This window comes from Arvicola amphibius, chromosome 1 (genome assembly GCF_903992535.2).
Source record: "Arvicola amphibius chromosome 1, mArvAmp1.2, whole genome shotgun sequence".
In the NCBI taxonomy this organism is placed as follows: domain Eukaryota; kingdom Metazoa; phylum Chordata; class Mammalia; order Rodentia; family Cricetidae; genus Arvicola; species Arvicola amphibius.
In genome coordinates this window covers 65,606,393-65,630,968 of record NC_052047.1, presented here as the reverse complement: position 1 = coordinate 65,630,968, position 24,576 = coordinate 65,606,393, and the positions used below count along the sequence as shown (strand labels likewise).

Below are 24,576 nucleotides of genomic sequence, written 5' to 3'. Positions count from 1 at the left end.
GCATTTTGACCACTTAGAAAAGCTTCCTAATTTTCAAAAAATCAGCCTCTGGGCCTGGCATGACTAGCCAGAACTGGCCATCACACTGAGGACCTTGGTTTCGTTTCCTGTTACTATGATGAAATACTAACAAAAGCAGCTGGGCGTGACGGTGCAGCCCTTTAGTCCCAGCACTCGGAGGCAAAGGCAGTGGGATATCTGTGAGTTTAAGGCCAACCTGGTCTACTGAGTGAGTTTCAGACAGCCAGGACTACACAGAGTAACTCTGTTTCGAAAAAAAGAAAGGAAGGAAGGAAGGAAGGAAGGAAGGAAGGAAGGAAGGAAGGAAGAAGGGAAGGAAGAAGGGAAGGGGAGGGGAGGGAAGGGAAGGGAAAGGGAAGAAGGGAAAGAAAAAGAAAGAAAGAAAGAAAGAAAGAAAGAAAGAAAGAAAGAAAGAAAGAAAGAAATTGAATTACTAACAAAAGCAACTTCAGGGAGAAAAGGTTGTTTTATCTTCCAGTCCAGCATATAGCCCTTCATGGTGGGGAAGTCGATACAGCAGGAGCTTGGAGCATCTGGTCACATCAGATCCACAATTAGTAAACACGAAGGGGGGAATGTGTGCTAGTGCTCAGCCCTTCTTCTCCAGTTTATGTCCTTTTTATTTTACTTGAATGCTTCTTGTTATTTCATTTATTGTATTCTGAGCATGGGCCCTGCTATTCACATGGCATAGCACCTGGGAACTCCACAGCCTTCTGAGATTCTTCTGTCTTCTTATCTACTCTGGGAAGAGCCTGCTGAAAACTAGCCACCCCTCCCAGCTGGGCTGAGGGATGTTCAGAGGCCTGTTTTCTGAGCTGAGCCCCTCCTTGGGGTCACCCCACCCACAGCATGGCTGTTGGGCTTTGGTGGCTGCCATGGAACCCTGGGTGTAGGGCAGAGAGGGCAGAGGCTGGGGCTGAGAGGCAACCTGAAATGGGCTTGCCACAGCCAAACAGATCACCTGGGTGGCCGAGACCTGAGATAAACTAACCAAGTAGTGTGTGTGAATTCACCTGAGCCCAAACCCTACCTATGAAATTATCACAGTTCAAACCCAGAACCCTCAGGGACTTCCTTCTGGGGTGGGTAAGGGTCCTGCAACCACTTCAGCCAACACCCTGATGTGATCTGTGTGGGTTTGTTTCAGGGCTCTGCCTAAAGGATGACCTACTATGAAAAATGCATCGAGATTGTAATAGAGCAACTTGACAAATTTAAGCCTGAGAAGGACAATCCCGAGCAGTACCTGGAGACGGCAGCTACCTCCTTACAGCAGGTGGGGTCAGGGTACCCACTGGGGTTTCCTGGGAGACCGCATCAGTGACATGTGTCACCTGACATGTCACTGTCCAGCAAACAGCATGAGATCCATTCCTTCCTGTGGGGAGAAGTATGAGACAAGGCACTGTTGTATGAGGCAAGCGGGCTGCATCCCGCCGCCCGACTAGCTTAACTCCCAAAATAACCACACAGAAATTGTATTAACAATTAAATTATTGCCTGGCCCATTATCTCTATCCTCTTATTGGCTAACTCTCACATATTAGTTTAACCCATCTCCATTAATGTGTATCGCCACTTGACTGTGGCTTATCGGCATGAATCTAACCAGCGTCCATCTTGGGCAGGAGAACCATGGCGTCTGCCACACTGCCTTCTTCCTCCCAGAATTCTGTTCTGTCTACTCCACCTATCTAAGTTCTTCCCTATCAAAAGGCCAAGGCAATTTCTTTATTCAACCAATGAAAGCAACACAAATACAGAAGGACCTCCTACACCAAGGCATTCTATAGTAGGCATCCCTTTGCCATGAGAGGGCTCCCAGCATCCAGAATGCACATTGGAGCTGGCTCTACCCAGAGCTACAAAACTCCCATGGTGCATTATGAGAAGCAGCCCCAGTCCCCACACAATCTGTGACCGTGTGGACAGCATCAGTGGGGGAAGTAGGGACTTGCTTATGGGCACAGTTCATGGTGGATTGTGCTCAGCCAATGAGGACTCCACGAGAGAGTCTGGGCCCTGCTAAGTGCCTTGGACCCTAAGTGCCTCCACCTGGTGCTTGTCCACCTCCCTTAGGCCCCAGTTCAATCTTTGAGCGTTGCTACAGCATGATTCAGACTGGGGAAATTTTGCAGAACGTAGCTCTCAAGGTTCTGGAAGCAGAGACATCCAGGACAGAAACAGCAGTGTATCCCCCTGCAGAAGGTAAGAGAGAGGCAGACAGGGATAGCATGTCACTGGGATGTCCAACCTGAGCCTGTCACAATGGCAGCTGTACTTCCAAGTCAGTTTTGGATGGTTAACTCTCCAAAGCACACCCCTCCCCAGCAGACTTGCCACCCTCTCTATTGGCAGCTCCAGACTCTGCCCCAATTTTTTTTTTTTTTTTTTGGTTTTTCGAGACAGGGTTTCTTTTTTTTTTTTTTTTTTTTTTTTTGGTTTTTCGAGACAGGGTTTCTCTGCAGCTTTTTTAGAGCCTGTCCTGGAACTAGATCTTGTAGACCAGGCTGGCCTCGAACTCACAGAGATCCGCCTGCCTCTGCCTCCCGAGTGCTGGGATTAAAGGCGTGCGCCACCACCGCCCGGCTATCTGCCCCAATTGTTATCTACACACCAGCACTGCAATGTTCTGATTGGCTCTCTGGACACTGCTCTGAGTCCCCTTCCCCACCCCAGGAGGCTCTGACTTCTCTTTGTCAGAGTACTCAGAAGTCACCCCACCTGCTAATTGCTCCAGCACAGACCCCTCTCCCCAACCTTAGACTCTCACATCCAGTGGTGAAGAGCATGAATGTCTAAGTAGCACCGTCTAGAGGATATACGTCCTCTTGGTTCCCGTGAGTATCCACAAAGAGCTCAGTCATCAAGCCCTGCCTGGCCCAGGTGAGGCCTGCACCTGCCCCCACCCCCACCTCAGCCCTGGTCTAGCCATCATCCTATTCACTGCCAAAGCTCCCTCTCGCCTCTCTTTCCTGATCTCCCCACAGATGTGACACAGAAGTTATCCTCCCTGCAGAGCCTCTCAGCTCCACTGTGCCCTCCTCATTCTCCCACCCATCCTCTCATCCCCTCCACCAGCCATGCTGCCTTCCAGTGTACTCCCTGGGCCACTAAGTCATTCAGGGCGTTGATAAAAGAAGGGCCCATTCTTTCAAGTGAGCCAGAGGGAAGTCATTGTCATTACTCTTTGGTGACCACAGAGAACTGAGTTTTAGTTCTCATAATTGGTTTGAGACAATTTTTCCATTAACAACAAATAGTTTAATTGTAAATGAGTCCTAGTTGTCACTTAGAAAATCACGAAGTCATGACCATCTGTGTGCCTTTTCCATGAGAAGCCTAGCACTCTGATGCAACCCAGCAAGTTGGTAACAGTGGATGGAGCTGACATACCCAGGAAGCTGAGCTCCATCTCAAGCAGAGAAGCAACTCCCGCTTCAGATGTTGGTCCTTTCAGGTTCTGCCAAAGTCCCTCTGAAGCCAAGGTGGATGGGGGCCTGGGCACTGACCCAGTTTAACAACACACTTTCATCTCCAGCTGTCAGAACTTGCTAGAATATACTGACCACCAGGTCAAGGCTGGAGATGCCACCTGCCAGCACGTTGCACGACCCCTAGACCACTAGGCAGAGGCTGACAGAGGCTTCAGGGCAGAGCATGTGGTGGGCAGACTGCCTAAGTGCATGGTGCCCTAGGCTCTTCTTAGTGTGGACATATCCTTATTTGGAGCTGCTGGCTGAGTAGATGAAACTAGGTTATAGCTGGCTGTGCAAAGTGTGGATCCAGCTGCAATAGCCTGGGTTTGCCTGGGCCAACTTGGCTGGGCCTCGGGGAGAGTGGAGGAGTAAAGGGATCCCATCCACTCAAGTGTGAAGTCCCCTGGCAGCTCTGGCGGTCTAGCCTGTGGCTTTTGTCTCAACTCCTAATCAGTTACCAACCCTTTGGAGTAAGCATAAAGTCACTGATGCGTTGATCTAGGTCTGAGTTTTGTAGGTGGACTCAGATGGGGTCAGTCCCTGGGTACCACCTTGGCTCTCCCTGTCTCAGAAGCCTCTTGCCTGGCTTAAGTGCTTGGGGAATCCACCTGGGACTAGGGACGAAGGAGAGAGCAACATGGGCTCCATGTGCATGCTAGGTAGCCAAACAGTGAAGAAAAGTCTGACTTTGAGGAGCAACAGATCCCTGAAAGTGGGATAGGGCTTCCTGGGCAGAGGGGCCTACCAAGATGAGACCCCAGGAGCACAAGGCTCTTACCTATGACTGAGAGTGAGTAGACAGGAAGGCCTGTGTGCTATTCAGACCTGGCTATTCAGCTTATATAGCTGGCCCATGGGGAGGTTGGCTGTAAGCAGGGAAAGGTCAGAGCAGAGCCCAGACTGTAGACAAGTGGGAATGAGCATTAAAAGATCCTGCAGGGCAGGACTAACAGGAAAAGCATAGGCAGTTGGATAGCTCTGGGGCAAGCAGCCAGAGAGTAAGGGAGAAGTTAATGGGGCTTGTACAAGAGTTTAGGTGAGAGAGGACTGGAGAGATGGCTCGGTGGTTAAGAGCACTGGCTGCTCTTCTAGAGGACCCAAATTCAATTCTCAGCACCCACATGGCAGGTCACAACCATCTAGAACTTCAGTTCCAGGGGATCTGATGCCTTTTTCTGACTTCCATAGGCACTGCTTGCATGTGCATGGTGTACTACAGACATACATACATACAAGCAAAACACGCTTACACATAAAATAAACATAAAAAATAGCTGGGTGGTGGTGGCGCACACCTTTAATTCCAGCACTTAGAAGACAGAGGCAGGCGGATCTCTATGAGTTTAAAACCAACCTGATATACAGAGTGAGTTCCAGAACAGCCAAGACTATACAGAGAAACCCTGTTTAGAAAAATCAAAAGGGGAGGAAGGAAGGAAGGAAGGAAGGAAGGAAGGAAGGAAGGAAGGAAGGAAAGAAGGAAGGAAGGAAGGGAAAGGAAAAAAGTTATACAGAAAATGTTACACAGAAAATGTGTTCCACATTGTTTTTCTTTTGGTTTTTCGAGACAGGGTTTCCCTGTAGTTTCTAGAGCCTGTCCTGGAACTAGCTCTTGTAGACCAGGCTGGCCTCGAACTCAGAGATCCACCTGCCTCTGGCTCCCGAGTGCTGGGATTAAAGGCGTGCGCCACCACCGCCTGGCTGTGTTCCACATTAATATTTATTAAAATAACCAGTGTTTTCCATGGCTCAAAATTATTTTCAACAAAATAATTTCTCCCACAATGCCTGTCTCAGGACTGAAGCAGAGAATAGCATTTGGTTCTCTCTAGGGACTTCCTGGAGGCTTGGCTTGCATCTAGTAAATAATAAGTAAAAATAATGTAAAAAGTGCATATAAGTGAGAATACATTGCACATACTAATATAAAAGTTTCGCTATAGTGTGAAGGTGATTTCCTCATCAAATCTCATGCTGAAGCTGGATTCCCCAGGATCACAGTGTTTGAAGATGACGTCGGGAGAGATGATTCAGTCCCTGGGGGTGAAGCCCTCAAGAGTGAATGTGTCTCCCCAAGTGAGTTCTTGTCCTGGCCTTAGCAAGAGAGTAGGTTTTTACAAAGCAAGGCTAGCTCTTGTGTTTAATTTCTGTACATACCTGGTGCCCTCCTATTCTCTGCCATATATGGAGCCGCATGAAGCCCTTACTGGAAGCCATGCAGGAGCTAGCACCATTCTCTTGGATTCCAGGAACTGTGAAAACTTTGAAGAGTGGATATGATGGTTAGCCTTCACCATCAACCTGCCTGGATTTGGAATCAGCTGGGAAACAGAGCTGTAACGCCTCTAGATATCTGGACCAAAGGCAGATAGATCAAGGAGTGTAGTGTGAAGCGGCGGGGCCGTGTCCCGCCACCCGGCTAGCTTTACCCAAAATAATTACACGGAAACTGTATTCTTTTAAAACACTGCCTGGCCCATAGTTTCAGCCTCTTATTGGCTAATTCTCACATCTTGCTTTAACCCATATTTAGTAATCTGGGTAGCACCACGAGGTGTGGCTTACCAGGAGAGATCTTAACCTGTGTCCATCTTGGAGAGGAGAAGCATGGAGACTCACTATGGCGAATGCCTGAAGCGTCTCCCCAACTCTGCTTCCTTGTTCCCACAATTCTGTTCTGTCTACTCCGCCTACCTAATTTTCTGTTCTTAAAGGGCCAAGGCAGTTTTCTTTATTAGTAATGAAAGTAACACATAGACACTCCTCCATCAAAGGAGGGCAAGACGAGAAACAGAAAGGGCACTTGGGATATCAGGCCAAAGCCTGAGCACTGGAAACATGGGTCAATCTCAGGAGGCCAAAGGCAGAGCCCTTAGTGGACATATGCTTGACTCCAAGTGAGGAGGCCAAGCAGACAGCCAGGTAGAGGGTTCTGGAGTGCAGGGAGAGGTACAGGCTGGTGATGGGGACATTTCTGGGCCAGCATATTCTCAGCCTGAAGTGGACCAGGTTACCTGGAAGTACTTGTGAATCATGGAGAAACAAGCCCAAGGTGTTCCTGTATGGAAAAGTTGAGATGCCAGGAAGAATAACAGCAAAGCTGAGAACAATGGTGGCCAGTGGAAATATTGTAGCCAGATGTGTTCCAAAAGGAACCTGGGAAACAGGCTGGGACTCCAGCTAGAACCTTGTGCTGAGAGTCTTGGGAAGGGTGGAGGGGCAGGGACCAGCCCAGTTCCTCCAGGGCTGTCCCTGCAGGGAACCTCTCCTGGCATTGCTGCCACCATCTGCAAAGCAGGCACATCTTAGTGCTGTAGGTATCAGGGAAACAAAGGTAAGGTAGTGTCCCTTTGCACATTATGTTTTTCCTGCTAGTGTCCTATTAGCAAGCAGGCTCAAGAATGCCCTTTCAGGCTTCTTCTAGTGCTGGGAAGCAAGGGCAGTACCAGAAATGACACTCACAGGGAAACTACGTCATGACTTGGGATGTGTCCTGGGTCTGCAGATTCTTCTATTACCCTGTTATTCTTTTAACATAAAAAAAAATTAGCCAGGCGGTGGTGGCTCACACCTTTAATTCTAGCACTCGGGAGGCAGAGGCAGGCTGATTTCTGTGAGTTCAAGACCACCCTGGTCTATAAGAGTTAGTTCCAGAACAGGCTCCATAGCTACAGAGAAATCCTGTCCTGAAAAACAAAAAACAAAACAGAACAAAAAAACTGAGTCAGATGGTAGTGGCACACACCTTTAATCCCAACACTTGGGAGGCTGAAGCAGGCAGATGGACAGCCTTGTCTACACAGTGAATTCCAGGGCATCCAGGGTAACACAAAGAAACCCTGTCTTGGAGGGAGGAGAAAAAAACAACCCTTAAAATAGGGCTGGGCTGGCAAGATGGCTTGGTGAGTGAAGGTGCTTATAGTTGTCAAACCCAATAACCTGAGGTTGACACCCAGGACACACATGGTGGAAGAAGAGAATCAATTCCTAAGTTGTCTTCTGACCTCCACATGTATGCCTACACACAGGAGTGCACATACACATGCATGTGCACACAAAATAATTTTTCCATGTAATTTAAAGACTAAAAACATTGAGATACCAGTGTTTATTGGTAGAGGTGTGTGTGGCTCAGGTAGAGTGAATTTCTAATCTCTAGCACTGCAAAATAATTAGTAAGAGATACTTTTTCTTAAATGGGTGCTGTGGAAACTCAGGGGGTTTTTGTTATTGTTGTTGTTTTTGTTGTTATTTTTGAGACAAGCTTTCTCTGACTGTCCTGGAACTCACTCTGTAGACCAGGCTAGCCTCAAGCTTAGCGATCCACCTGCCTCTGCCTCCTGAGTGCTGGGATTAAAGGCGTGCACCACCACCGCCCCGATGCTGTAAGGCTTTTTGATGCAGCCTTTCTGGAAAGTACTTTGACAGAGGCAAGATCTGTTAAAAGGGGTAGCGAGCAGCGGGAAAACTCATGAATTCTGAAGTTATTAGAGAAGCGTGGGTGTAGAGGAGCAGAGAGGAATAGCAGATACATTCTGCGGCCATCAAAGTCGTAGCCCATGGTTCTGCGGTGGGTGGTGCTCTTTTGTCATCCCCGTGTAAATCTTAGCATGGCATCATTTTGATGGCTGCATCCTACTGGTATGAAGGACGGAGCAATGACGCTTGACCTGTTGGTTGCCTGCTGCTGGACCCTTGTTCCTGTTTTCAGTACTGCTTAGGCCTCTTCCCCGGTGAGGGCACGTGAACATTTTCTGTGTTCTGGGAGGCTTCCTCAAGTTCCCTGAAGCACACTTACTCTGTTAAAGGGTCACAAAAATAAAGCTCTCAAAATCTGTTTTCCAAATTGCTTTTCCAGAAAGGCTCAGCAGCAAGTGTCTCACCAAGTTTCTCAGCGCTGTGCTGGTTCGAGCAGATATACTCATTTTCCTTCTCCATCAAAACTTAATTACTTTTCAAACCTTAATTTAAAAACATTAATTACTTTATAAAATAATTAACATGTGTCACACACAGGTCATATTATCATTTGGGTCTGAATTGTCCCCAAAAGGCTTCTGTGTTGAAGGTCTTGCTCCAGTGCAGTGTTCGGAGGTGGGGAAGTGGTTGGATCCTGAGGGTTCTGATTTTGTCAGTGTACAGCTTCATTGATAGCATTATTCAGAGCTGGTGGGAACCTGAGGAAACAGGTCACTGAAAGGTTACCTTGGAGGATATATCCCCACCTCCAGCCTCCTCTGCTTCCTGCTACCATGGGATGATGATCAGCTTCCCTCTAATCTGGAACCAGCTACCTGTAGACCACAACCTCTGAAACCATGAGCCAAATTAATCTTTTCTACCTGGAAACTTTTTTTTTAAGTTTATTACATTTATGTACATTGGTATTTTGCCTACAGGTGTGTCTGTGTGAGAGTGTCAGTTATTGGAATTACAAACAGTTGTGAGCTGCATGTGGGTGCTGGAATTTGAACCCAGGTTCCCTGAAAGAGCAGTCAGTGCCCTTAATTGCTGAGCCATCTCTCCAGGCCCCTGTAAACTGTTTTTGTCAGATTTGTTTTAATCACAGTGATAGAAAGTCTTGACACTGGTCACAAAACCAAATTGTTTGAAAGTGTAAATGAGAAAGGTCAGCCCTGCCCTACCCTGCCTGACCAGCTCCCTCCCCAAAGGAAACAGAATTCAGAAATTCATAATCAATATCTCTATCTATTTGTCTGTCTATCTGTCTGTATGTATGTATCTCTCAATCTCTCTCTCTCTCTCTCTCTCTCTCTCTCTCTCTCTCTCTCTCTCTCTCTCTCTCTCTCTCTCTCTCTCTCTTTCCCCAATCAGGACAGGGTCTCCCTAATATACCTGGATCTCAGGTAGACCAGATAGATTTGAACTTTGCCTGCCTCTATTCCAAGTGCCTTGATTAAAAGGCATGCAACACCATGCTTGGCTAAGGGACCGTAATTCTTACTGCTGTGTAGGAGCTCCCATCCTGCTTTTTATTCTGGATAAGCTCTCACAGATTTCCTTTGATCATGCAGCATTCTTTTGGATAACGTTTATGTCTTCATTTGAAAACCGTTATATGAATTCCTTTTAATTAAATCATTGTGGTAAAATGCACATGACATAAATTTTGACCATTTTAACTATTTTCAAGTGTCACAAAGCACACTCACAGGACTGTGTAGCCATCACTTCCATGCATCTCCATAACCCTCTAACCTCCTGACCTGAAACTCTATCCCCATGAAACAGCAGCTGCCTGGCTCCCCATACCCTCCCTGTCATTTGTTGGCCATTCTTTCTATCTCAATGGATTCGCCTATCCTCATATAGAAGAATATTTGCACAATGCTTGTCCTTCTGTGTCTTTGTCTTTGCACCCACTTTGTCCTCATTCACCCTTGGGGTCCAGTCATTGTGGTCATTGCCCACTGCTCTAGGAGAGCTGAACTACCTGGCGATGTGGGAGTATCTATCCCCTACCTTCAGCCTTGACCTCATGGTCCTTGAGGGCTCTCTCCTGGCTTTCTTTTCCAGACTCTGAGCCCCCAGAAACTTGCCTTTGTTTTGGAGATTCTGTCTGGCTGCCTGGAATACCAGAAGTTACTGACCATTGTGGTGGATGCCTTCTATGTGCGGGAAGGTCGGCTGTGCCTGTGGGCCGACTACAGCCTCTTTGAGGGTGCGTATATTCACTATCCACACGTCTGTCTGTGAGGCCCAGGCCCGCTGCCCACTCCAGACAGGGACTAGAGAGTAAATTAGCCACAGACCTTGACAACCTGTCAACCGACTTGAAAGAGGCCAACAAGCAGGCAAGTTTCTGGACACAGAAGGCGGCTCCTCATGCTTCTGCTGCTCTTTCTCTCACTTGGTTCTCAGGTGCCCATAAGTATGTGGCCCAGGATAGATATATTTTCTCATGGGGAAACTGAAACCTGGGTCCTGAGAGCAGACATGCAGCTCTGCCTGCCCCCCAGCCACTTATCTGGAGGAAAATGCCCAGAGGGTAGGTTAATACCTGCAGCCTCTGGACCCCCAGTCACTTATCTGGAAGAAAATGCCCCTGAGAGCAGATTGGGCCAAATGACGCACCTTTTGTGGTCAGTTTGTGACCCTAACCCTGATACCTGTGGAGAGACTAGGCATGTGATAGTCTGGATCATCCAGGTAAAGATTAAATATGAGAGCCACCTCTGACCACTGTCCACATTCACAGAACACGGTGACTATTGTGGGCAGTGGCTGATGCTACCATAGGGTAGAGAGAGGGGTAGCCTTAGAACCTGCACTACCATAGGGTAGAGAGAGGTAGCCTTAGAACCTGAGCTACCATAGGGTAGAGAGAGAGGTAGCCTTAGAACCTGCGCTACCATAGGGTAGAGAGAGAGGTAGCCTTAGAACCTGTGCTACCATAGGGTAGAGAGAGAGGTAGCCTTAGAACCTGCTGTCAGGCTTGATGCTGGCCCAGGAATAGAGTGTTGAGGGCTGTGCACACTGGTGGGCTGAGACAGGTAGCTGGTTCCAGATGCAAATCTGGGCTGACCCTCACTGGCTCAGAGACAGAACCACAGCCTCATCAGAGAAGCTTCCATCCCCAAAGACTCAGAATGACTCAGCTCACAAAATCGACAAAACTGAAGATGATATCACTTTTGCCCAGAGAAATTCTGGGATTTCTGAGAATTAACCAAATGCAGTGTAATGTGTGTGGAAGCCAAAAGCCCCAAGTGGCTAGTTCTACAATCTACAATCTACAATCACTGTACATGAAGTGGTAGTTGCCATATGGGCCTGTCCTTGTGTGCCCTGACAGAATAAGGGGCCTGTGAGACTCAGCAGCTGCAGAATTCTCCCAAGGTCACACACAGAGCCCCTCTGCAGGGCAGCTGGGCACTCCTCACACCAAGCTCTCTCCCCAGTAATATGCTACCTGGCCATGTTCCAGCTGGATGAGCTCGGCTTCCAGCTCTTCTGCAGCATCATCAAGTCCCAGCCTGTGCACAAGACTTGCAAGGTGAGTGCCACTGCCCCCAACACAGTACTGCGGTTGAGGTTAACAACCAGGAAGGCAAGAATCTGGGGCCAGATGTGCATCTGATCAACCCCACTTTTCGTCCTCTAGCTAGAGAAACTGGCAGGTTCATCTTTTCTCTGCTTACTACCATCTGACAGCCCTGTATAGTACAATGTTGTCTATCTCTGACTATCCTGTTGGTTTATGAAGGACCTGCTTTCCTACCTGCACATACCCCATGATGGATAAGCAATTAGAATTATCTTAAGCAAGGGCTTCATTTTTATGACAAGGAATTTAAAATTGATGGCATCTTCTCAGTGATGCTTTGGGACTGCTCTGGCCAGTTCTGCACTTGGCGTGATCTGTACTTGGCTCAGGCTTTGCTGCCTTATGCTGGAATCCATAAGGACTATTGAGCAAACATCCACCTTGCCTCCTACACTGAGTCCCGCAGTGCTGACTCAACAGATGCTTGGGGTGTAGATCACATACTATTCTCAGGAAATGAACAGTGACCCCAGGCCAGTTCCTGGTCACTGACCAGCCTAGGGAGCTCTGGAGGCTTGTGACAACACCTCAGAAAACCCACATGGGAGGCAGGCTTTGTGGTTTATAATCCCAACAGTTTGAGAGGCTAAGTTAGGAGAGACCCAGCCTGAGTCCCTGTTTCATAGTTAAAAGAGAGAGAAAAAGGAAAGAAAGAGACAGAGATGGAAAAAGAGGGAGAAAAGACTGAGGCTAAAGATCATCTTATAATATTACCTTCCTGGGTGGCGGTGGCACACGCCTTTAATCCCAGCACTTGGGAGGCAGAGACAGGTGGATCTCTGTGAGTTTGAGTCCATTCTGGTCTACAGAGTGAGTTCCAGGAAGGCTCCAAAGTTACAGAGAAACCCTGTCTTGAAAAACCAATAAATAAATAAATAAATATAGAATATTTCCTTACCCTGTGTGGGCTCCAAAGAAAAAGAAAACTCCAGGGAGCAAAGCTGCAGAAGTCAAATGGTGACCGACACAACAACACAAGGCCTCCCCTTGTCCACTCCATACTCCATGCCCCATTGGCTGATTCTGGTCCCATAAGGGTCCCTCTACCTGCCTCAGAGACCTAGAAAGAAGCCAGGTGAAGATGAAGATCCAGCTTTTGGCACCAGGGTGGCCTGTCTTAGCTGCTGCTGCTGTGGTCAGGAGAGACATGGCAGAAAGCATCATAGCCCAGGTTACTTGGAAGGCAGCCTCCACTGGGGACGCTGCCCAGTCCTCCAAGACCACAGGCAGAAGAGCTCGTAAGTCCTACACTCGTGTAATAAGAACCTTCCAGATGGCCAAAGGCTACTTTTTATGTAGAATCTCACTATGTAGTCTTGGCTGGTCTGGAACTCAATATATAAACCAGACTGGCCTCAAATTCACAGAGATCCTCCTGCCTCTGCCTCCCAATTTCTGGTATTTAAGATATATGCCACAATGCCATCCAATGATTCACTTTTATTATTTTTGATTGTGTGCATGTGTCACTATGCAGATATGTGCACATGTCGGTGCCCTCAGAGTCCAGAAGAGAGCCTTTGCGCCCCTGGAGTGGGAGTTACAGGCAGTTGTAGGACACCAGCATGTGTGCTAAGAACTGAACTCCCGTCTTTTATAAGAGCAGGACATTCTCGTAACTAGTGAACCATCTCTCTAGCCCTCCCCCCAAGTCAGGGTTTTCTTAGATGCACAGGGAGCCCCTTCCCCCACTCTGACAGGATCTCTGATAGCACTGCCCTCACGTCCCAGTGAGAACGGTGGCCTTGGCCTGCTGAGATGCTGGTGTGAACATGTGGGATGAACAGGGGAATAGAAAGAATGCTAGGATGTACCCAAATGGGATTGGACCAGCACAAAGAAGGTGAGAACCCCAGAGGCCAGCCACAGAGGCCAGCTTCCCCTTCGGGTGCCAAGACTGACAGCTGAGAGATTAGGAAGTGGGCGATAGGAACCTGGCCCTGGGCAAGGACTGAGAGGATGAGAGGCCGCAGAGGTAAGTGATGAAAGTGGGCAGGCTGACAAGCCGAGAACTGTGGAGAGCCTGGGCCCATGGTTCTGGGTTCTTAACCTTCCTAATGCTGCAACCCTTTTTTTCGTTACTACTTCATAACTGTAACTTTGCTACTGTTATAAATTGTAATGTAAATATTTGATACGCAGGATGGTCTTAGGTGACCCTCTACCCCAAACCCAAAGGAGTCATGACCCCCAGCTTCAGAAATGTTGCTCTAGAAGGAGGCCTTGGTGGCCTCTGTTTGGAATAGGCTTGCAGGCCACAAGTAATTGATCCTCACAAGAGATAGGTGAGGATGAAGCTGATGAGGACGGGAGTCACACCAGGAGGCCATAATGGCCAGTGGCCCTACATGGTCATAGCCTTGTTCGCCATTGTCCTCTCAACTGACCGTGTACTTCCAGGGTCACTTCCCAAATATATTTCCTGCTTCCCAGTACCAGCTGTGTTTCTTGTGTCACTACAGAGCTCTCCTGGGCTCTGATGTGGTCCCTGGATCCTGCAAACAGGATAATGGCATAACTGTAGCCCCAGGGCCATTGACTGTCCTTTCTGATTGGTTTTGGAGACTGCCTCTGTCTCAGGGCTGAGGTCAGACAGCCGCTGTGAATGGTCATATGACAGCCCATCTTCCCAGGTCTGAGGGCTTTCCCAGCCCTAGCCCTGCAGTGCTATAGTGGCAAGGTTACAGGGACAGAAAATGACATTATTACATTCCCAGAATTAGACATTCCTCTGGACTGAGGCAGGGTAGGAGGCAGGCAGCCCTCCGTGTGTCCCTGTAGCCTCTTACCCAGGAGTGGAGCAAGGGGCCTTCCAGGCCTGGAAGCTGGATAAATGTCCACCTGCAGTATGTGTGACCCCTGAATGTCATAGCCTGTTCTGGCCCTTAAGAGGAGTGCTGGGGCATCAGCCAGTGGTGTCTGAGCCACAGCCAAGGTGATCAGGGACTTTCTACCTCAGTTCCTCAGGTTCTTCTTTAACCCCTTGAACTTGTGCTCATGGATCAAGGACGAGTGGAGCCTCATCTACGAAACATCCCATGTGAAGGAGAACTGGATTGACCCTCTGATGAGGTGGGTCAGCTGTGGCAGGAAATTGGGTCTCTGTAAACTGTCTGGTGCCTACTCCAGGTATCTGGGAGGGGGGCTCCTCGTTCCCTTCTTGCTCATGGAAGCTCCGTGAGAGGCCAGATCATGACCCAGGTCAGGGTGAGAGGCCAGAGATGCAATGGATCTACCTACCACAGCTGGTGGCAGGGACAGCAGGATGCAGTGTGGATCTCCTAGATTCCTGCTCTCCGAGAGGACGGGGGAAGCCTGTGTCTTCCTGGGGACAGGCAAATAGGCTGGACCCAAGTAGACCATCTATGTGCTAGCTATGTGTAGGAGGCTTTGACTCCATAGTGGGGTTCCTCAGAACTACTCCTTTGCCAGGAAAGCTCTCCTGTCCCAAATGATCCCCACTGTTAGCAGTTAGGACAAACTCCCCAAAATGAGGAGGCAGCTGTGTGCTATTTCCACGTTTACCACAGCCCTCTCTGGACCAGCCTCAGCACAGGCCTGCAGCTGCTTCCCCACACCTACCCTGAAGCTAGAGGCCCAGCCAGACGTAATCTGATGAGAACCCTTTGCTGTTAGACCTCAGGGCAGCCTCACTACCTCCATGTAGTCCTGGTTCTAGGGTTGAGTCCAAAACCATTTCAAGCCGCTCATCTCTCCTTGATGAGCCTGACAGGAGGAAACTCTGAACAGGCTGCTCACGACGGCCTGGGTCCACTCAAGATCTGAAAAGTGAAACGGGGATTCCTAGACCTCTGGGCCACCTACCAAGACCCCTCTGAAATCCCTGCTCCACGGGACCTTGAGGCTGAACACAAGGACAGTTGGATGTCCCTTAGGGGAATGTGGCCCTCGCCCCACCCCACTCCCACCGTTCCCTGCACCTGTCACCAACAGTTCTGCTACAGAGTATTCCTTTCCCTGTTCCCAGCTACCTCCCAGTCAGTACCATATGCACTGTCCGTAGTAGCTTCGTACGCCAGTTCCTGCTCATCCGTAGAGAGCTCCACATCCCTGCAGTGGGGGCGGCTCAGCCTCCCAGCTCCCCTATTCCGTGGACCTCAGTCTCCTCATCTGTGCAAAGGGAACCTTAATGCATGTACTGAAAAGTGTGGCTGAAATGCACTCACAAGTTAGCGAGGAAAAGTCACCTGCTCACCTTCACTTCACCCTGAAGGACAGCCAAGCACTAAGGGTCCTTCAGATCCCAGGGGCCAGCTTCTTAGCGACCTGTTTAGGATGTGACTCTAACACCTCTCCACTTTTGCCTTCAAGATGGCAGCCAGAGGTCCAGGAGCTGATCAACCAACTGGAAGGAGTGCCAGCCGATCAAATTCCTCTCTTGAAGACCAAGGCCAAGGTCACAGAGCCCAAGGAATTCAACCTGACTGTGCCAAGACCCCGTGCCATTACAATGCCTGAGCCTGTACCCACTGTGCCCAAGCCAAAGCCTGTGAGTTGGGCATTTGTGCTGAGCATGGGTCTGTACCAGCAGGATGTTCAGACGGGGAGAACAGACTATTGGGGCCTCATTGGGCAGTGGGGCTCCTCCAGGGTCAAGGGTGTACTGGACCACCCAGTAGTATTCAGTGACTCACAATGCACCCCACACCCCCCACACCCCTACACACCTACACAGAGAGGGAAGTTGGCTGACCCAGAGGCCATCACATTCTGCACCCAGTCAGGAGGTGCTAAGTGATACTACCTGGCCATGGTTTAGACCCGCCTGGATTTTGCTTAGAGCTCACCATTAGTCATCGCACCCACCCTCCCCATTAGATAGTATGCTTGAAAAACATGGTGTATATGCTTCTCAGGCTTGGTCAAGAGTGCCTGCCTGAGTCCCAGAAATGCCTGGCCCCTACTCAGGGAAGCTCATGTCTGTCTGTCTCTGCTGAAAACCTCTCTATCTCCTGTTTGTTTCTGGCTTATCAGTCAGGATGCTCTGAACTGCCAGTAACAGGAAACTGCAGGCCAACTTGCTTAGACAATAGATCACCAGTATTAAAGTAGAAACAGGCTTCAGATATAGTTTGATCAGGGTTCCAGTTCTGTTTCTCTGTAACTGCCTCTACTCTAGTCTCCTCTGTAAGGGAATTTTATCTTTAGACCAACTTAATCTCATTTTAGTTTTTTTTTTTTTTAAATGAATCCATGACATGTGTCTACATTGTACATTCATTGTCTAGAACAGGAAAGAATACATTGGGACAAGAACTATTCAGAAAAGTCTGATTGGTCCTGCTCAGACTGTCTGAGTGCTAAATCCTGACTAGACTGTGGATTCCGCAAGCTCTAACACTGGATTCAGCCTCCTAGGTCAACCTGGTCCTCATAGAATGAAGGACTATAGAGGAGTGAGAAGAGATGGCACTGGAGCTCCCACATCTCACCCTAGTTCCTCCATTTTTCAGGTCTCAATGAAAAACCTCTCATTCCAGAAGCTCTGCTGGGTCCCCCGCCCAGTTTTCTTCTTGACCCATCTTTTCTCCATATGTTTACAATCTGTGGATCTACTCATTGCCTGGCTCTTCCTCCATTTTATTCATGCCGTATTTCCAACACAGGTGGTTAAGTCCTGGCTTCGAGAAGGCATTCAATAAATATGTGGAGGATGGGTGGATGGATGAGTAGACGGTTGAGAGGGGGTAGATGAATAAATGGCTACATGGGTAGTGATAGATGATGAGTAATCAGTTGGATAGATGGATGGGTAGATAGGTTACTGGGGGCTTTGTTTCTAAGCAAATCCATAGTTTCCCCATCTGCAGGATCTCTGATATTTCTGGTCCCAACTCCTCAAGAATTAATATGCTAACCACCTCTCTTTCTGTTTGTTCTGCTTGACTGAGGGACATTCGTGCTTGTCCCCTCACTATGGCATAGTAGACCTTCCCAGAGCTCACTTCTATATTGACAAAACCTGCGTCCAACACCTTCCATGCTCTGACCCGTGGCCAGGACTCCTTTTCACCTCCTAGGCTGAGGAGCTATGGGTGCCTGGAGTCATAGACAATGAGCCAAAAATACACTTTAGTCTCAGTCAGTGTCCTTCTATCCATCCCCCCCCCCCCCGCAAGGTGGTGGGCAGCCAGGGGAGGTCACAATGCTATGGGGAGGGGAGGGAAAGGAGATATAATCTTCCAGTATGGACTCAGAGCATGGAGGATGTTGGACACAGGCTTTGTCACACAGAAGTGGGCTCAGGGAAAGTCTACCATGTCATAGTGAGAGGACAAGCAGAACTGTCCTTCAGCCAAGCAGAACAAACAGAAAGTGTGAGGTGACACATTCTCAGGTGGGCTGGAACCAACACAGCTTCTCCTGACTGTCAGCAAGAAAGAAGCCAAGAAAACAGGCAGGCCCTTTGAGAACCTTTTGAAGCAGGTGGGAAAGACTGTAGATGACCCTGGGTGTGAGGGACACGGCCACAGCCTTGTGAAAAAGAGCACGACGGTCCCCAGTGAGGGTCATCAAAGCTTGGGACAGGGCAGCCAGAGGAAGATGAGAGTTTTAGGTTTGGATGAGCTGAGTTGGCCATGTCTTTGAAACATGCAGAGGGGAAGGCAAGGACTGGAGAAACAGGTTTAGGAATCTCAGGCTCAAGGGTGACCAGACTGGCTCCTCACCTGCCCCATGATGGACACAGCTCCTCTAGGAACTATGACTATGACTATGACCTGGAGAACAGGCCAAAGACTTAAGGTCCCTTCACAGCACAGACAGCTTGCCTTAAAAAAAAGCAATCTATGGCACTCTCTGACCCCTCTGCCTACCCTTTCTGTCCTAAGAGCTGGCTGTCTCCTCTTGAACACCATGGCTTCTCATCTGGAACAGCGGCCTGCCCTCAGTGTCCTGGTCTTACAGCTCTGTCTACTCCATATCAAACTTAACTCTAGACCCCATACCTGCTGCCTGTCTGACCTTCTACCCTATGGGTCACTAACCACAGACTCGCTTGCCCCTCTGCCACTCCACCAGGTCCCTCAGAGCACCTACCAGGAGCCCAAGGAGCAGCAACTTCTGCAAGTGATCAAAAGATACAACCGCCGGAATGCTGAGGTGGCCATGTGGGGCCCCTGTCTCCCTAGACACCCCATTGGGCTATGAAGAGCAAGGGAAGGGGAGAAGGCTGGGGACCTGAGGCATAGCACACACATTCTACCATCAACCACACACACACATGCACAATGGCCTGCGGACCCTGGGTTACAGCCAGTCGGGGAAGAACAGCATGGTATCATGGCAGGAGCTGCTGCTGAGAGCGAACATGGACGAGCTACGGTGTGCCATGCCCCGGTCACGCAGGGATCCCCAAGCACAGGTAATGCCCAGCCTCCGGGGTGAGCCCAGTCTTTCTGGTGGCATTTCTCATATGCCATAAAATTCTTCCTTCTGGGACTGAGGATGTAGCTCTGTTGATAGTGTTGCCTGGCATTCATGAACCTGTGGGTTTCTTACCAGCACCACATAAGTCAGACTTGGTGGTACATGCCTGTAATCCCAGAACTCAAGAGTTGGAGACAAAAGGATCAATAGTTCAGGTCATCCTTGCCTATGACCACATGTGCCACAGCACACTTGTGGAAGTCAAAGGGAAGCTTGCAGAAAGTGTTTCTTTTCTACAATTTGGGTCCCAGGGATTGAACATAAGACATCAGACTCAGCAGCAAATGTTTTTACCCACTGATCCATCTCCCCAAACCCACACAGAAAGACAAGAAAGACTGGGTGTAGCGATGTCCACCTTTAATTCCAGCACTCAAGGCAAAGATAGTCCATTCTCTTTTTGAGTTTGACCCAGCCTAGTCTACATAGTGAGTTCCAGGCCTACCATAACTAAATAGTAAGACACTGTCTTAAAAATAAAATAAAATAGACAGGTAGTGGTGGTATATGCCTTTAATGCCAGCACTTGGGAGGCAGAGGCAGGTGGATTTCTCTGAGTTCAAGGCCAGCCTTGTCTACAAAGCAAGTTCCAGGACAGCCAGAGCTATTACATAGAGAAACCCTGTCTCAAAAATACTAATTAATTAAAAGACTGGATGACTAGGGACCATCAGAAAGAAGTTCTGACCTTTTTTCTGAAAGAAAGAAAAGAGAAACTCATTCAGGAGTGGGGGCCATCTGGGGCAGCTGTTTCAACAGGATCTAACAGCTGGGTAGTCCCAGGGGTATGTATTCCAGTCAGCAGCATGCTTGGGGCTGTGATGGCTGCCTTTGTGGACTATTCCTCCAAACTGGCACTTAAGGTCTCACCAACTTTTATCAAGGGGCAAGATGCATGGGGCAGGCATTCAGCCCAAGAAAAGGGAATAGGGCAGTGATAACTCAGCCTTGGGGGATAGCAGAGGAAAAGGATACTGAATCCAGAGGAAGTCAGCAATCCTATCTGGTGACTATGGTCCCTAGGCCTAGCAGACCCTTTCCTTTTCTTGTTCCTACCCAAAAGGTTAAACACCCCAGCAAGGCTTAGAGTGCAATGGAAGACAGAATGCCATCCTGAGGAGCCAGGGTAGGCGCATGTGCATAGGTAGCCAGAGTAAGGACAGGGGGAATGGGTGACCTTTCCAGGGATACTAGACAGGAACAGATGCCGGACTACCTCTGCCTGATTTACAGGACTTGGAGAAGCAGCAGCAGCAGCAGCAGCAGCAGCATCAACCTGCACCCCGAATATCCAGGACTCCAAATCTGACCTTCTACAAGGTGAGGGCCTCCTGGTCTATCAAACTTCTCCTTCAGACTTCCTACGTGCCTGACTCAAGTAAGGCTCTAAGAATGAGGGCTGGAGGAGGCAAGGGACCCACAGATGGCATCACCCTTGAAGCAGAGAGAGCCTAGGAGGGGACAAGTTGGAAGGGTTTGATGGCTGATAGCAGGACACTTGCTTTTGAGACACCTACCATCCATTCCTCCCCTCTGCTGCAGCCTAACAACTTCCCGGTCAAGCTGAACACAGCCACCATCCTTCGAGAAGGGGCCTTATACCAGCGGCAGGTGGAGAAGGAACTGCAGAGGTGAGGGGCAGATGACATTATCTAATTCCTTCCCTTCCACCCTCAAGGGTATTGGCCTCAAGAAAAAAAGCCTAGAATAAGAGCCCGCCATCAGGCTGCTCAGCAGAGAGGAGAGGGAGACACTGAATTCGTTGAGGAAAACACAGGCAATGCCAGGGCCAGGCAAGGCATGGTGGCCCACATATTAATCTTAGCTCTTGGAAGGCTGAGGTGGGAAGATGGAGAGTTTAGGCCAGCTTGGGCTACAGAAAGACATTGTCTCAAAATAAACAAGCAAAACTCACTTCAGTTTCTTCTAAGTTCTCAGCAACACATTTCTCTCCACAAGTCAGCAAAACTTACAGTGAACAGCAGCTCAGCACTCTCTGGAGACAGCACCAGACCTCGTGGGGTTGGGGCTATACCCCAAGACCTCTCCCTGAAGGTGCTAATTGCGGTTCCTAGCTGGCTTTCCCTAGACCTCTGGAATATAAATCAAGTTTCTAATCCCCTCCTGGGGTTTGATTAGCTTTCTATAACAGCTCAGGGAACTCAGGGGCACACTTACTTAATCTACTAGTTTGTAGAGATGCGTAGAGCCTGTAGGAGAACTGGTGGGTGTCACCCTGCTCTACCAAGGTGCACACCCTCTGAGACTCCATCTGCTGGACTGTCTAAGCTCACATGAATCTTGGCATTTGCGTGTTGTGGAGTCCTCGGGGGTAGGTGTGGTTGGTGACAATGCTGGCCTCGTGGAATCAGCTCAACAGTCTTCCCTGTGCCCTCTTGGATCCCAGCACTGGGATCCAGGTTTTGTCTTGGTCTTTCTGGTGACCCACCCCATTCAAAGCTACTTAGACCAAAGACCAAGTCCAGATCTGACAGCTCCCCAGACCACTGCCCATCTTTGAACACAAATCCCTCACAGGAGAAGGATGTGTGACCCGGAAGATGTTGTTCTATTACTCTTCTCCAGTTCTGTCATGAAAGCCTCTCAGGACTTTCAGACTTCTGTTAGTTCAGTTCCAAAAGTAGGAGTGGCTCAGCTCACACCGCCTTTCCCCTCCAGGATGAGGTGTGACTGGGGAAGGTCACTACCGTTTCTTGCCCTGAGCCTCTCATAATAGTAAAACAGTATTGAATTTCCCTTGTTCTGCTACACAAGAGTTCATGCCTTCACCTACCTGGGCCATGCCTCGCCGCTAACACCCAAGCCTTCCCGTGGAATCTTGGAATCAATCCCTGTGTTAGTATAGACCTAACTAGCAAGTGGCTGACTCTCCCTCCGTCCATTCTCATTTATACAGAACAAGGAACTCCAGCTCTTTCAGAGCAAGAGAACACACAACTCAATCCTACTGTTAGTTCCATGCTTTCACTCCACACCTTTCTCAAACCAGAACATAAGATGTGCCTTCACCAACCTGTAAGCTCGCTATAGCAATAGACACCATCTGGGTGTCTTCTAATTCATTTCTGCTGTGGCACCATCTACCTGGATGCCACAAATGCCACAAGGCAAGAGCTCTGTCCTCAAGACTGTCTACCCTGAGATGCCAATTGCAGTCATCAAATAGGTTTTTTTTGTTTGTATGCTTCATTTTGTTCTTGCAATGCTGGGGATCAAACCCGGGGCCTTGCGCATGCCACACACACCCCCTATCACTAATCGGCACCCTCAGTTCCCCAGGCAGTTTTAATTGTGCTTCTAGCCAAACATATATAATCTGGGGTTTCATTACCCCTTTCTTTTTTCATGTTTAAGACTTATTTTTTTTTTATCATTTAAGATGCACATCTCTGTGCAGGTATGGACATGTGTGTGTAGGTGCTTGAGGAGGCCGGAAGATACACTGGAACTAGAATTAATAAAATAAGTATGAGCTTCCTCTTGTGAGCTGGGATGTGTACTTCAATCCTCCTGATAGAACAGCAAGTTAAAAGCTAAACACCTCACCCAGGCAGTGGTTTAAGCCCAGCACTCCAGAGGCAGAGATAGGTGGATCTCTGTGAGTTCAAGACCAGCCTGGTCTACAGAGCTAGTTCCAGAACAGCCAAGGATACACAGAGAAACCCTATCTTGAAAAAAACCAAAAAGGAAAAAAAAAAAAAACACTAAACCATCTCTCTTGCATCCCTCCCCAATTTGATTAATTAGCTACAGAAGCTCAAAGAACCTGGAGACAGGCTTAATTGCATACACCAATTCATTGTAAAAAGTTTGGCACAGAGAAGAACTGCCAGGACAGAGAGTAGGAAACCAGGCTCAGAGCCTCACACCACACTCAATCACCAGCCTCTAGGATCCTCCACCTGCTCAGTTTTCCAGAAACTCACGTGAACCCTGACCTTTATGTTGCATGGGGATTTGACAGGTGTGTGATTCATGAAATCTTTGGTGTGCACAGTTACCTCCCCTCCTGTCCAGTTTCCTGGATAATGCTGAGGGTGAAGCGGAAACTTCCAAATTCTGCTCCCTGCTGGAGGTGCCCAGAGACCACCAGTCTGTGCTTACCTCATTTACATAAAAAAGACACTTGGGGCCTGGAGGGTTGGTTCAAACCTTAAAGGCTAGACTCACAACCAAAAATATAAGAGTTCGGTTCCCAGCACCCACGGCTGTCCCTCCAGGTACAAAAAAAAAAAAAAAAAAAAAAGACACTTGGAAATTCTCAAGTGTTTTAGGTGTCCAGTCGTATGGCAAGAAATGGGGATGAAGACCAAGTGTATGTCACAGTGTCATGAGCAATCTCTGGTCCTGCTGTGGTGGGGGGAAGGCAAGCAGGGTTGTGTCAGGCTCGTGGCTCCATTTTATAGAGATAATCCCTGCTCGGTGAGTGAGAAAACAGAACAGGGTAGGGAAAGACTTGGCTAATACCTGGTCCTTTCCCCTTGACCACCCTTGCTTCTAGGACTCCACCCATGGGCCATGGTGGGGACCTTGGGTGGCTGACTGGAGAGAGGAGTACATGAACTAGCAAGTGGGGACAGGGTTGTTAGGTGGATGGACGGGGAGAGAGTAAGAGTGGACAGAGGAGTGGATGGGGGAGGGTGAGGAGATGACTGTTTACGGTGGGTACACGGGAGAGACAGGCAAATGTGATTGTGGGCCAGCAATGTGGCTGAATGTTGTTTGAGGCTGTCCCCGCCTGAGAGGACCTATGACCGCCTAATGGTCTTGATCACGAGGATCCTAGCTGCACCTCTGTCTCCCTTCCCCTAGAGTTGATAAGCTTGTGGATGGGGCTGGGGACTTCTCCGAATTCCTCGAGTGGCAGAAGAAGATGCTGGCCAAGGACCTGGAGGAGCAGCTAGCTGCAAGCGAGTGCCGACGGCTGCAAGGAAAACTGAGCTACGAGGAGGCCATCTTGGCCCGGCAGAACCTCATGCAGGAAAACAAGCAGAGAGCCAACCAGAAGAAGGAGGAGGTGATGTACTCTGTGTGGGAGTGGCCAGGGACACAGTGGGACTTGTGCAGAGAGATCAGTACCTATGCTGTGGTTGGCTACAGCCTGCCAGCCACAGTGACCTACATGGAGACATGGTTTCTTTACCCTACCCTAACAGCCAGGGGTCCATGAGAGTTTCACGTTACCTGTGCTGACGGTACTGATGCTTCTTCCCAGAGGCCGCCCAGGTCTAGACTTCAGCTTTGTCTCTCCTTGGATGTGTCCCACTAAGAACAAAGCTCAAGGCTACCCTTGGAGGGCATTCCATTACTTCGTTGAGTAGATTCCCTTGTGAATGTTTGTATTTTATTTATTTATTTATTTATTTAGGATGCAGGGTTTCTCTGTGTAGCCCTGGCCTTATACTCAAAAGGTCCACCTACCTCTGTTGGGATTAAAGGCATGCACCACTGCCACCCAGATTGTATTCAATTGTAGGATTTGCTTTTTCTTTCTTCATTTACTTTGTTCTGCTTTGTTTGGTGCTGGGAACTGAA

At 48.9% G+C, this 24,576-nt stretch overlaps 1 protein-coding gene across 1 annotated transcript in view; it reads left to right on the top strand.

Annotated features, from left to right (window-relative positions):
- The first annotated feature begins 1,186 nt into the window (after positions 1–1,186).
- Cfap99 (cilia and flagella associated protein 99) overlaps positions 1,187–24,576 on the top strand; it is a 36,110-nt gene continuing 12,720 nt past the window's right edge. The window contains exons 1-10 of the mRNA XM_038318578.1: positions 1,187–1,300; positions 10,041–10,185; positions 11,426–11,520; positions 14,531–14,643; positions 15,904–16,081; positions 18,613–18,693; positions 18,881–18,955; positions 20,254–20,340; positions 20,563–20,651; positions 23,854–24,058. Of these exons, the coding sequence (XP_038174506.1) occupies positions 1,187–1,300; positions 10,041–10,185; positions 11,426–11,520; positions 14,531–14,643; positions 15,904–16,081; positions 18,613–18,693; positions 18,881–18,955; positions 20,254–20,340; positions 20,563–20,651; positions 23,854–24,058 (1,182 nt within the window). The remainder of the gene's footprint in view (positions 1,301–10,040; positions 10,186–11,425; positions 11,521–14,530; positions 14,644–15,903; positions 16,082–18,612; positions 18,694–18,880; positions 18,956–20,253; positions 20,341–20,562; positions 20,652–23,853; positions 24,059–24,576) is intronic.